At 46.3% G+C, this 13,101-nt stretch overlaps 2 protein-coding genes across 2 annotated transcripts; one reads left to right on the forward strand and one right to left on the reverse strand.

The window, feature by feature from the left end:
* Positions 1–156: 156 nt before the first annotated feature.
* On the forward strand, positions 157–9,475 carry GSTZ1 (glutathione S-transferase zeta 1). The gene is made up of 9 exons (XM_054275568.1): positions 157–177; positions 3,181–3,232; positions 3,814–3,881; positions 4,694–4,774; positions 5,231–5,356; positions 5,927–6,002; positions 6,799–6,851; positions 8,115–8,164; positions 8,912–9,475. Exons 1-9 carry the CDS (start codon positions 157–159, stop codon positions 9,036–9,038), a joined length of 654 nt encoding a protein of 217 aa, XP_054131543.1. The 3' UTR covers positions 9,039–9,475.
* A 225-nt stretch (positions 9,476–9,700) lies between these two features.
* LOC128936555 (uncharacterized) lies at positions 9,701–12,340 on the reverse strand. The gene is made up of 4 exons (XM_054275569.1): positions 12,080–12,340; positions 11,323–11,782; positions 10,546–10,643; positions 9,701–10,410 (listed from the first exon to the last, which is right to left on the reverse strand). Exons 2-4 carry the CDS (start codon positions 11,370–11,372, stop codon positions 10,196–10,198), a joined length of 363 nt encoding a protein of 120 aa, XP_054131544.1. The 5' UTR covers positions 11,373–11,782; positions 12,080–12,340; the 3' UTR covers positions 9,701–10,195.
* Between the last annotated feature and the right edge of the window lie 761 nt (positions 12,341–13,101).

A 13,101-nucleotide genomic window follows, 5' to 3' on the forward strand; every position in this document is an offset into this window, starting at 1 on the left:
GCGGCGGCATCCGCGGGCACCCGCCGCGCGCTGCACCGCGCCGGGCGCGGCGCATGCTGGGCCGGAGTGCGGCGGGGCGCGGGGCACGCCGGGGGATGCAGTCCCGGCCGTGCGGTGCCCGCAGCCGCCGAGCCCTGAGCGCAGGCCGGGACGGCGATGAGCGCCGCCGCCGCCAAGGTACGCGGCGCTGGCTCCGCGCTCTCCCCGCGGGCGGGAGGGGAGCGGGGGGGCGATGACGGCGCCACGGCCGGTGGGAGCGGGGCTTGGGGCGGCGGCTCTCCGTCTTCGGCCTGCCCGGGCCTCGCTCGGTTCGGCCTCGTCGCCGGCTGTGGCTTGTAGTGCCCCGGGAAGGCCGGGACGGCGGCTCCCGGGAGGAGCGCGCCCCCGCTGCCCCGGCCGGCACCCGTGTGTCTGTCGGAGTGGAAAGCAAGGCGTTTAACCCCGCGCTAAATAAAATGATTCAGTGTGCTGATGCTTTTAGCCGTGCTCCTTACTTAGCGTATTTTATTGGCGTGCACTGTTCGCATCAATTCCTGCTGAAGAGATACTGAGAATTTAGGAGCCAATTGTTCTTTCTGCTTTCCATTTGAACCCAGCAGAGTACAAGCTGTGCCTTTCGGGCACCGAGGTGTCCCCTAGGGCAGCCCCCAAGGAGCAGTGTGTGCGTGCAGGCTGCTGGGCTTGGTGGGTCTCAGGAAAGGTGAGAGGTTTGGCCTTTCCAAGTGCATCCCATATATCGCCTGGAAAGAGGTGATACCCAGAGTAGACCGTACTACTCTGAAGAAGACAGAAAACCTAAGAGGTCAACATACAAAGCTAGGGGCGTTTCTTCTGTCTTTCACAACAGGGAAGTGTGTTTCCCAAATTTTTACTCTGGACTGGTATTTAAGCCCAAAGTTTCCTCACTGATTGCCAGAAATGAAAACAGAAGCAAGCCAGAACTCTCAGTAGACATCAAGCAAACTCTGTCCTCCCGCATCATCCCAGCTCCAACCAGGCTAAACTGCAGGGTTTGGGGATTTTATCCCACAGGGTTGAAAATGCAGAAAATTCTTTCCTGAGACTTCCCTGGACCATACTCAGCATTTCCTCAGAGGAAATGCTGACAGTGTCGCTCTGGGATCTGTCCACTAAGGACAAAACATTTCTGTTGTCTGTAGTCTTTAATTAGCTGATTATTTTTGCCTGTGATCTGCCCTGCTGCTAGGAGCAAAACAGCATGAACTCAAGAGATCACTCCATGCCCCAACCTCTGGAGACAGTTCCCAGCTGAACGATGGGTTGGTTTCCATGTTCTTTTTGGTGAAATCCCCGGGGCCTTGAAATTATAGAGCAATGCAATTAGCATAGCACAGTTTATTCAAAATGATAGCATAGGCTGTAAAACCAAAAAAGAACTGCAGAGAGAATCAGGAGAAATGTCTCTGCTGGCTGAGAGGCCAGAGTCCAAAATAGACATAGTGAAGGACATGAATTTCTGAGCCAAAAAATCATTAGCAAGTCCTCAGGAAATGCAAGTAAAATTAGTATCTCATGACTGCTCTATTTTCTCTTTTGAAGCCATAGTTTCTGTTTCTTTCCCTGAAACTCACCAGGCTAGACATTTGAAAAATGAAGATAGCTGATATTTCTAATGCCCTGATCCAGGGAGAATTTTAGAAAATCAGCAAATATTTTATCCACTTAAGTGTTACCAGTACTTTCCATCTCTTTCCTCCTCACTTATAAATCTGAGTAATTTAGTGAAAGATATACCTCATTTGAAGTTATTTGAGCCAATCTAAACTGTAAGAGAAGCATGAACTTTACAAAGAGGACTGGAGCACAGAGATCACCAGTGTCTCTGGTTTTCTGTTGACAGACTATAATTGAGCATATCTGTGCATTCTTTTGTCTTGCTGCTAAGTCTCTGAGAAATCTTCTATGCATTTTAGGTGGGTAGAGACACAGAGAGACCTATGGCATGCCATGGGATCTGTGTAAGCAAGGAGAGACATGATTACAGGTTTATTTAGAGACATACAGGGGTACTAATTTCCTGTGTGGAAAGAAAAAGCTCTGAAACAAAAAAAAAGTGCAGTCTTTTATTTTACACGGAGTTGGTCTGAGGGCAGAATAGCAGCTTCTCCCATATCTGCAATGTAGAAAATCCCCTGTACTGGCCAATACTGGTGGGAGGGGAGCTACAGGAGCACACAATGGAATCTTTCTGCAAAGGCAGCCCATTCCCAGAGCTAGCAATCATTCCCTAGTGAAAAATAAATTCTGCATGCAGCTTTGGTTTTAATTTTTTGTTCTCCAGGGTTAGATTTCTGCATTGGCAACTGGTGACAGCTTGTGAGGCTCTCCAGACACCTTATTTATTTCTGGATGAAAAGCTATGGAAATAAGAATGGTTCCCAAATGCACTTCCAAGCTTAAATCTTGTTAATGGTTTTGATATCAGGGCTGGGAGAGGGTGACTGCAGTGACTCAGGATTGAATTTAATTGGCTGGTCTTTGTGTCCTGGGAACAGACTGGGGGGCAAAGTCCTTATTGGTTTTAAGAGAGAAGCCTTTCCCCATGCCAGCTGAGTTAAAAGGGAAAACATAGAGGTTGTTTTTATTTCGTGGAGGCAACTGCACACACTTACCATGGCATCTGAAAAGGTGAGAGTTTGGACAGGGTGGAAGCATCTGGGAAGGCTGCCTTAGTCTCATAGTTCAGGTAGAGATGAATTGTCTGTCTTCATGGCTTTCATCTCAAATAGCAGAAACTTTTATTGTTTGGAAAGAAATCTGGCTTTTCCCTGCATGGCTGCAAAAGCTATTTCATATCATACAAATACCCAGGTGCTTGGCACAATCAGTACAGAAATTGTTTCAGAAATCTAAGATGGGACAGAAGTTAGCAATATTGGATAGGGACAAAGAGGGAAGCTTTACAGGGACTAATTTCAAGGTCATTTCTGCATTGCTGGAAACATCAGGTGCAACTGGATAATGAGAAGGCTATTATGAGAGACAGTGATGCTACCTGTATGCCCAAATCAGGAACAGTTACTTTCAGAAAGGAGCCCTCTCCTCCAAACATTGCTCTCCCCTTAGAGTTCCTGAAATGGCTTCTGCTCATGCATTCTTTCCCTTACATTCAATGCCCTGGTGCTCCCAGCATATAACCTTTTATCCTTCTCTCCCCAGCCAATACTTTACAGCTATTTCCGAAGTTCCTGTTCTTGGAGAGTGCGAATCGGTAAGAACCAGTGTTCATCTCTCTTTTTTTGTCTCAGTATTGCTGCATCCTCCCCTTCACTAACCCAATTAATCAATCACTTATTAACAGAGACGTCAGCCAACATGAGCCTGGAACAGTGAGGCATCTCCCCATGGGGAGGGTGGGGAAGAGAGCATCTTACCTGCAGCAGGTGGAACAGAAGGGAACAGATAAGAGGGCTTCATGATACTACCTCAGACTCTGGCCTGCCCAGGTCATGAGAGCTAAGCAGGGCTGGGAATGGTCCCTACTTGTACTGAGACAGAAAGGTTTTAAAGCTGAGCACATGGGCCTGCCCTCTATAAGCTGAATCAGGAAGGGCTGTGCTGCAAAGAGTTGCAAAGCTTATTTTGAAAAATGCAGTGGTTTTGGCAGGATTGGTCTTTAGTACTTTGGTCCTTCGTGTGCCTGAGCACTGTCTTCTCAGTGGACTCAGGCCACCCTCCTTGAGGGAGAGGGTCATTTTTTCCAAATGTAGATGCTAACATTCTCCTGAGCCCATTACCAATGAAACTGGTCCCAGTGTAGGTGTCTGAAGCTGTACACTCTGCTCTCCCTAGCACTGGCTCTGAAAGGAATTTCCTATGACCTGGTCCCAGTGAACCTCATTAAGGATGGAGGACAGCAGGTAAGGATAAAAATACCACTGCTCTCTTCAGGGTACTGAACTTGGGGATCATTAGGAGACTTGAGATTAGCACTAGAAAGCTCACAGGCAAAGTTACTGAATTCCTCACCACTTCTTTGTCATTAATAGTTGCTTTCAGCCAGTATTCCCTGCCATTTGAGACAGGAGGAGAATATGACTGCAGGAGACTAGAGGCTTTTTCCTCTCTCAGACATTTGTGACTGAATCCATAAGGCTGAAGATCTTTTGCTTACCATGATACAACTAAATATATCTCAAGCACAGACTTCAGAGAAGCTGCCCCACACAGTAAACAGACTCAGCCTGATTCAATTAGCAACAGAAGATGCATAGAGGCAGGGATGTCCAAGAGATGCTAAATTATATTGCAGGGGGCTGAAATATATGAAAGGAAGAGGTGGCTTGCCAAAAGAGATCTTGACTGAGGCCTTACTTGGGGGTCCATAGGAGGGAGTTGTGCACTTCCTGGTACCATGGGCTCAATGGGCTGGTATGGGCTAAGGAAGAGTTGGACAACTGGGACAGTAATGGTGGCACTGATGCAGTATCACTGGGCATTGCAGTAGTGCTTTATCAAGAGATAATGCAGTCTGGGCTAGGATGCAGTGATCCCTGAGCCCTAGTGAGAGCTTAGTAGGCTAATAGTACAGCATAATTTACTGCAAAGATTAATATTAAGGTAGAGAGAAAAAGAAGAAGGAAAACAAATTTGGTAACTGGGTTCTGGGAGAAGAAAACAAGGAAGAAGAATTTCTTATTGCTGCAGAGTAATTTCAGGTTTGTTTCCACAGTTTTCTGCTGAATTCAAAGCACTGAATCCAATGCAGCAAGTCCCAGCCTTGAAAATTGATGGCATCACCCTTTCTCAGTCGGTGAGCTATGAGCCACATCCCTGTTAACCTTTCACTCCAGCCTGCTGCCCAATCTGAATGGGATAGCTTTGTCCCATCTTTTTCCCCAGAGCTCTCACCTATACATGGGAAAAGAGGTGGCATTTATGGTCCCACTTGGGAACAGAAATAGCACATATTCCTTGATGGGAAACTACTGTCAAGGATTAAAGTTCACTTCTGCTTTGGTTCATCACTCCACCTTTCACTAAGCCGTCTGACTTCGATGGCTGTTCCATGGTTTGCCTGAAATTACAGCTGGACCAAATGACAAGGTCACAGGCAGATGTCAGAGGGGTTATTCTGTTCTTTGGGTTGGTAACAAACTGCATGCAAAAGCTGTTGTATCGTCTTGGATCAGCTCCCCTTTCCCAGGTGTCCAGGATGTGAAGTTTTCCTTGGCTCTGCAATAACCTCCCATTATCTCTTTCATTACAGCTAGCTATAATTAACTACCTAGAAGAGACTCATCCTAACCCCAGGCTCTTGCCCCAAGATCCAAAGAAGAGAGCCCAAGTCAGAATGATTGCTGATCACATTGCCTCTGGCATTCAGCCACTCCAGGTACTGCCATGTCAGATCCATGCAAGTGCGAAAATCAAAAAGAATTTCTGTCTCTGAAATTTCTCAGTCTCCTTAAATTGTTGCCAGCCAGCTAGGTGGCAGAATTTCAGACTGGTGTGCTAGCAGATAAAATCTGCTTAACCTCTGCTTGATCTAGAGATCAATGGCACCAATACTGTATTTCCAATACAGCAAATACTATAGCATCCCAGGGTCCTTTCCAGAAAGAGCTGAATCCATATCGTTTTACTGCTGAGTCTAGGCTGTTTTAGGAAGAAGAGAATTGAGCAGTTGAAAGGGAAGAGGCAAAGGGATACCCTGGCAACTGTTACAGAAGGGTAGTGCCAAGAGAAGGATACAGCAGGGTGCATGATTCAGTGCAAGGTGAGGTCAGGGCTGACCCAACCAAGTCAACTCAGGCCAGCCTTGGCAACTGAGTTCAGGCCACCCCTGAACTCAGGAGTCCAGCCTTGGCAACCCCTCATCTCCCCTCTCCTCCACTGGATAACACAGTGGGTAAGATCCTGCCAGCAGTAGTTATCTAACCTAGAGATTGCTTTGCCTTCACAGAACCTGAATGTCCTGAAACAAATGGGGGAGAAAAAAATGGAATGGGCTCAGAACTGTATCATGTCTGGCTTTCAAGGTACATCCCACATCCAAAATTATCAGTATTTCACCTGACCTTACAAAATGCTACACCCTGGCATTCTACTCATCTTTTTCAAGTAGAACCACAGATATTCCTAGGCTGGTGTGCTGGGGTCCTGCCTTGCTGGCAGAGACAGTGCTCTCCCTGCCCAGAGTCACTTGTCCAGGACTGGTAGCTCCCCAGAATCTCAGAGGAAAGATGTGCACAGAACACTTCCACTGCTGCACATGGAAGAGGGGAACCTGGTGCCATCCTGCACATTGCAGCAGTTGATTCATTCTGAAGCACCAGGGCTCACAGCACTTCTAAAGTTCTTCATATACATAGATAGGTTTTTGTAATTGGACACCTAATAGCAAACTCCCACAGAGTTTAGCAAGTAGCAGAGTATTTTTTTGCCTTTTTGAGAGAAATAAAGTGCTTTTGGTTCCCTCAAAATCCTTTCCCCCGTGTGCCACAATGACAGGCCCATCTTCACTTCCTGACAGACACAAACTGACTGAACCTTTGCATTTTTCCCCTCCCCAATCACATATTTCTACATTAACCTCATAGTATTTCAAGTGTATTGTCTAAAGCAGCTGAAAGCACCCTGGGTCCAAAAAAAGCTGAAGAACCCTAAAGACTCCCATAACTATAGTAAGATTTCCGTTCCTTCTAGTTTCTCCCAAAATACTCCTTTTTCATATTCTGCTCAGGGTTAAGATGCCCTTGTACTTAATTCCCAGTCTAGAAAGTGTTTGGTGTCCCTTTCTATTGACTCATTCCAGTGTACCACCTCTCTTGACAGCACTGGAGCAGATTCTGCAGAACACTGCTGGACGCTACTGTGTGGGGGATGAAGTAAGTATCTGAGAGAGCCCTGTCTGCTACTGCAGGACTGAAAAGCCCAGTACCTTCCCCTAAATGAGGAAAGAAAATTAGCTGAGGAGACAAGAGCACAACCCCATCCAGTTCCTAGAATTACATGCAGTGCCCACCATAACAAACAACAGCTGCATGGATGCTAGTTAGGCCATTACTGACTGGCAGAGTTATGGAGATGTTTACTTGTCCCTGCCTATAACCTGCTGGTGGCCAGATTCTGCAGCTGTATCTAGGATCTGGCTGGTACTACAGGATGTGGAAAAAGAGGATCTATCATTTCATCTTTATGGCATTTGGACTTCAACATGTCCTGTCATACAGACAAAGCTTGGCTCAAGAAACTTGTTTCAGTTGTTAGCTCTGTTCTATGGAACCTTTAACCAACTTGTATTTTTCTGCTCTGATCATCCAGTTTTAAGATGGACAGATTTCACAGAGCTCACATAAGAGCTGTTCTGACCCTTACCAAACTAGAGGTATCTCAGGCCTTTTCCATTTATTAGTTCTGCTGCCAGGCAAAAGATCTTTCCTATAAAAGCCTTAGAAAAAAGGAAGGCTCCTGCATTATTGTGGGATGCAGAGAATTGTATAGCAGCGGCCTTATGGAGCCCTTGGTAGGCAAAAGCTACTTACAAGATCTAATGTTGGAGAATAACATGTGCTTTGAGAGGAACCCAGGGCTTTGTGACCTGAGGAGCAGGGTGGGAGCAGCTGCCTCTGTCTGTGCAGACAGGCAGCCAGCAGCACTGCCATTAAGTCTTCCTTTCAGATTGCAAGTCTCTGAGCCTGCGTACAGAGGTCCTATCACATATCAAGTCTTGACGTTGGCAGGACCTGCTTTATACTCCTGCAGTGCAAACAAGCAAAATTTATTTAACTTTTTCCTGCCATGCAAACACCCTCTCCCTCCATCACCTCCCTCTGCAGCTTGCCAGCAGATGTGTTTGCTTAGAGGCAGTTGCCATAGAAGCACAGTGTCCTTGAGGTCATAATGATCAGCTGGTAAATATAAAGCTCCCTAAAAGCTTATGGCTTCTCCTAGTAACTGCAATGAAGTTATTTTTCTTGTACTGTTGCTGTAGTATTAATGCTGAATTAAATAATTAGATCATCATGACAACTCCTCTGTACTGGCTGATAAAATAATTTCTGTCCTGGTCTCAAAGTCTGCCACCACTGGGAAGTGTGAGGGGACAGGCTCTGAGTTATTCTAACCTCTTTTCTCTGCTATATTTGCAGGTTTCCATGGCTGATCTGTGTTTAGTGCCTCAAGTTGCCAATGCTGAAAGGTAATTAAGGCTAAGTTTGAGATATTCTTCAACACATCTACTTATGCTGGGCTGTCAGAGCTTACCTTCTCTGCTGCTCCTTATGCCTGTTAGAAAGTATCCCTCCTGCCTGCCCTGTCTACTTACATATCTTCTCTCCACAAGTTTTCCTACTTCATAAATACTGTCTCTTTTGGAAGTAGTGAATTGTGGTCTCCTCTTAGAGACCCCTGGGGAAACCTGATCTATGACCTTAGAAAAGCTGAGGTTGCCCACACTCCATGTTCTCTGTCCCTGTTTGCTTTATTCTTACACTGCATACAGGAAAATATTAATCTTTTAGATTTTATTTAAAGCCTCAAACCCATACAAGTAGGCTGCATGATTCCCAGGAAAAGCAGTGTCTTCTTACTTTGTGCTGCACATCATGTAAAAATCTGGCGAAAATCACACAATCACAGAATGAGTTTGAGGTTGGAAGGGAATTCTGGAGGTCACCCAGTCCAATTTCCCTGCTAGAGGAAGTGGCACAGGATTGCATCCAGCTTGACTATCTCTAAGAGAAGGAGACTTTACAACCTCTCCAGGCACTGATTAATCTCTCTAGCATTTGTTTGTAAACCTACAGGGATGAACCTTTTCAGTTAGTGAAAATGCCTGTGAGATTCTCCCATACTAGGCAGGCCTATCACACTGCTCTGCACTTCTGCTCACTGCTGCACTGCCTCTCCAACTCCTAGTACTTCACAAATTCTTTTCCTTTTACAGATTCAAAGTGGATATGGGTCCATATCCCACAATAACCAGAATAAATAAAGCTCTCTTGGAGTTAGAGGCCTTCAAAACAAGCCACCCTTCCCGGCAGCCAGATACTCCTGCAGAGCTGCGAGCTTGAAGCCTTTCTGCTCATTAAATCCACAAAGCTGCCATGATAAAGAAGACAACACCTACAGGCTGAGTATGACTTTAGTGCCAGTGCCTTCCCTTTCATCTGGGTGGGAAGGACAGAGGACCTGGAAATAGTGTGGATAACATAGGAGCTATGTCTGTGCTGAAATATGTGCAGCTACTAGTTTTTTCTATGCAGTCTATCTCCATGAAGCAGATTAAAGCAGAAGTATCCATAATGATCAGAACTTCCCTCTGTATGGCTTTGGGTTGGGGAATGTGACCACAAACAACTGTGAGGCATTGAGTCAATTCTCTATTCCTCACAGGGGCTATTTCTTTCTACCATCTACAGAAAGGGCATCAGGGAATGAGTATACACAGTGTGCTTATCCTTGGAGCTGCCTCAGAGCCACAGCACAGTCATCAGCTCCATGGATATAAACAATCAGATCTAGTCTCTGATGGAAGATAGCTTAGCCCTTGTTGGGGTCTTGAAAGAGCCAAGTTGGCAGCTCTGTCACCCCTTGCAATAATAAAAGCAGTCACATGGATTTTATAAAAGGTCTGCCTAGAGCAAAGCTAGGTGATGGTGCCTTAGACAGCAAGGCACAACCAGCTCTCTTCCTTACAATGAAAATTATGTTCTCTTCTTTTTCCCATCCTCAGATACTGCTCTAGGTGGTTTCCTGGCCTTCAGCTGCAGACTGTTGCCCAAGGAAATTCCACCCCAGATTCCCTCCAAACCAGAACCATGCCTGTGCTTTTACTGTAAAATAGCAGCAATAAATACCATTTCACTCATCCCAAATGAAACCAAACACCTAAGTCACCCACAAAGCTGAAAGCACCCTGGGAATTCCAGCTAAAAACCTGTAGGGCAAGAAAGGAACCCATAACCTTTGTCTGTGTTCTTGTGCAGAGTCAGCTCAGATCCCACTGAATGTTTTGGCACCTGAGCCCAGATACTGTGTACGGGTACCCTAGTAAAACAATACCCATGGCATTCAGACCTTACAGACCCAGTCTCTTGTACCAAGGTGCCATTCACCTACATACAGATTCCTGGACTGCCAAGTTGCTTGGACTCATTTATTGCCATCCATGTGTGTATCGAGGCTGGTGAAGAGCCTTGCTGTTCAGGCTCATTCTGTGAATCATGCATTACCCTAGGTCCAGCTGGATCTTGAGGGTGCTGTTATAAAAGGTCCCAGCACAGTTGGAGCCCCCAAAGACCAACACCATGTGCAGCTTCTGCTCCTCTGTGTTCTCCTTGTCCATATCCATCACATGGGCAGGAGTCAGGTCAAGCAGTGTGTGGCCAGCTCGGGGAACAGAGCAGAGGTCGTGGTGTATCACTGTGCTCCATGAAAGAGTGTCTGAAGTGGAAAGGGGATATCAATACTGACAAGCCCATTCCTAGTGCAAGGGATGAGACAAATGGACTAGGCTAGGTGTTCAGAAACACCACTGCAGCCCCAGAGCTATCAAAACAGGGCAGGAGAGTCACTCACCTAGGTGGAAGACAAAGGCATCTTGCAAGGCTCCTCTGGCATTGCAGCCTCCACTGATCAGAACCTTCTGGTCCGACACAGCCAGAGCTGCATGAAAGCTGTGACCAAAGCAAAGTCAAAAGGTGACTGCAACAAAACCTGCTGGGATGGCCTCAATCAGCAATGGGCAGGGATTGGCAACTTGATTAGGAGGCTGGGGGCTTAAGCTGCAGGAACAAAGTTGACTTCTGCTTCTCTCTACCCTGACTTGCAGAATAACCCTAAAAGAGATGTTTGCCTCTGCAGGTCAGGCCACAATCAGGCCTGAATAGCAATTCATTATCTCAGAAGGAGCTATCAAAACTCCTATGCTTTGCTCTGTGGGGTGAGATAGCAGGGCAGCTAGGCTCTGCACAGATTTAGATCATTGTTCTAGTGAGCAATTCTGTCCCTTTAGGAACAACACAGTCCTGGTACAGGAGTTTCTTCCTCTGTGTGGCACAACACCTGTCCAGGCACTGTGAAGACCAAACAGCAGGCCATACAGTTTACTAGCACACAGCAGAAAACTTACCCTAGCCTGAAAGAGAGATTTCCAAGGAGACTACAGAATATCCCTGCACACCATACAGGAACCAACAGCACAGGAACTCCTGGCCCCACAGTGGAGAGAAGACCCACTGTATTTTGACTAGTGGAACAGAGATATGCAGCTGGGTCTGATCACAAGTACAGTTTAAACCTGGCTTCAAAGAGAAATGACAGAAGATAGTTCCTGGGTCTGCAAGAGAGTCTTACCTACGTGCAGAAGGCTGTCCTGCCAGGAGGGGGACTGATGTGTACTCCATGAAACCTGACAGACAGAGAAAAGGCAGGTGAAATGTCCAAAAACCTCAGCCTCATAACTAGACAAAAACTAACATACTCTGCCACATCAGCAATGCCTCTACCTTATCTGTTACCCAACTTCTTCCAAAAAAAGCCATTGTTTTTTCTTTTTTCCCTCCCTTATTGCCCCAGAAAGGGGTTTTTTTTAACCCCTAGTTTTTCATCTCCATTGCCTAGTCAGGAGTTTGTATAATGCTCTTGCTATTTTCCCATTGAGCACACCTCACTCCCAAGTCCCTGTCTTGGAACAGACCTTTTTGAGGCACAGACTTTCTTACCCAGATCCAGAATGTGCATGTCACTGAGGTAGACAGAAGTCCTCTGACCCCCAAAAATCACCAGCTTGTTTTTCAATAGAGTAGCTGAATGCCTGGGCAGAGAGCAAGCAAATTAATAAAACATCTTCAGCAAGTTCCCAAAACTTCGATTTTAGCCTTGGCCTCTTCTACTGGGCTGCCACAGCTTCAGTCTACACCTGGGACAAAATCTCATCAGGATTCACAACAGGAGGTACTGAAAATCCCATTGCTCTAAACACAGCCCTATCTTAAAGAATACATGGTGGAGAGCAATCACCTAATATTTAAGAAATCACACTGGTGTGGGAGGGAAGATAAGTAGAGGTTTCCTGCACTATTTTGGATAGCTAGAATTAAAGCACTCTCACCCAAGCCTAGGAAGAGGCTTCTCCCCTTCTGAAATGGGCTGATACCAAATTTCATGCTCTGGATTGAAGACATAGAGCATATTGCTGCAGGGTGCAACTGCCAGCGATGCCTTTCTGGGGAAAGTTCCTCCAAAAACAAAGAGCTCCTTGTTGTAGATAGTTGCACTGTGGTAGGCGAGCACTGGTATCCTCCCTTTAGCCTAGAAAGATTTAATATGTATTTGTTACAAGAAGTGCATTATTTGCTGCATGACCCATAGGAAAGGGGCTCACATCATCCAATGAGTTTGAAAAGTCTCAATTTTCACTTTATTGGCTCCCCTGCCAGATCTTTGCTGCACAGGCAGACAGTACATTCTTTGCATTCTTTGCACCAGAATGCTCTGATAAGAAAAGGAAGTCAGCCTCCCACACCTTCCTCAGAAGATGTCAGGGAACAGAAAGATCTCATCCAGGCTTACTCTGTAAAAGCCATTTTGTGCTTTACCAGGAAAGAGACAGTCCCATGCTGACAAGGGCTCAGAATTCTGCTGTACTCAGGGCAGTTCCTGATTTGAGAAGACTGGCTCTGCACCTCAGCATCTGGTGCTGCCCTCAATTACACCATATAAAATGAGAGGCCATTTCCCTCCGCTACTTGTACAGTACCTCCCACCATTGAGCTTGGTCAGGCAGAGCCCTCTGCAGCAGCCATTTTTTCCCATTGCTTCATTCATTGTAGGCACAGCTCCTGGTTTCTGTTCAGCATGTGGCTTTTGAACACAGCCTCCTAATACCTGTCAAACCCAGCTATGCATCTCAGACAGCCTGCACCAACAGTGGACCAAGACCACTGGACTAAGGACACGTGCACATGGACTGTCACATTCAGGCAGAACCTGCCACTCCTCCTGCACTTTTGTCTTGGAAGAGATGCAGTACTCACAGCCACAAAGAGCCATTTCCAGGTGACTGTGTCCAGAATGTAAATGCTGCTGTAGTCTTTGTCCTCCCTTATGCCCCCAAAGATGTAGATCCGCTTG

Source organism: Melozone crissalis, unplaced genomic scaffold, assembly GCF_028551555.1.
Source record: "Melozone crissalis strain CALT ecotype California unplaced genomic scaffold, PUWL_Pcris_2 ptg000018l_1, whole genome shotgun sequence".
Lineage (NCBI taxonomy): Eukaryota > Metazoa > Chordata > Aves > Passeriformes > Passerellidae > Melozone > Melozone crissalis.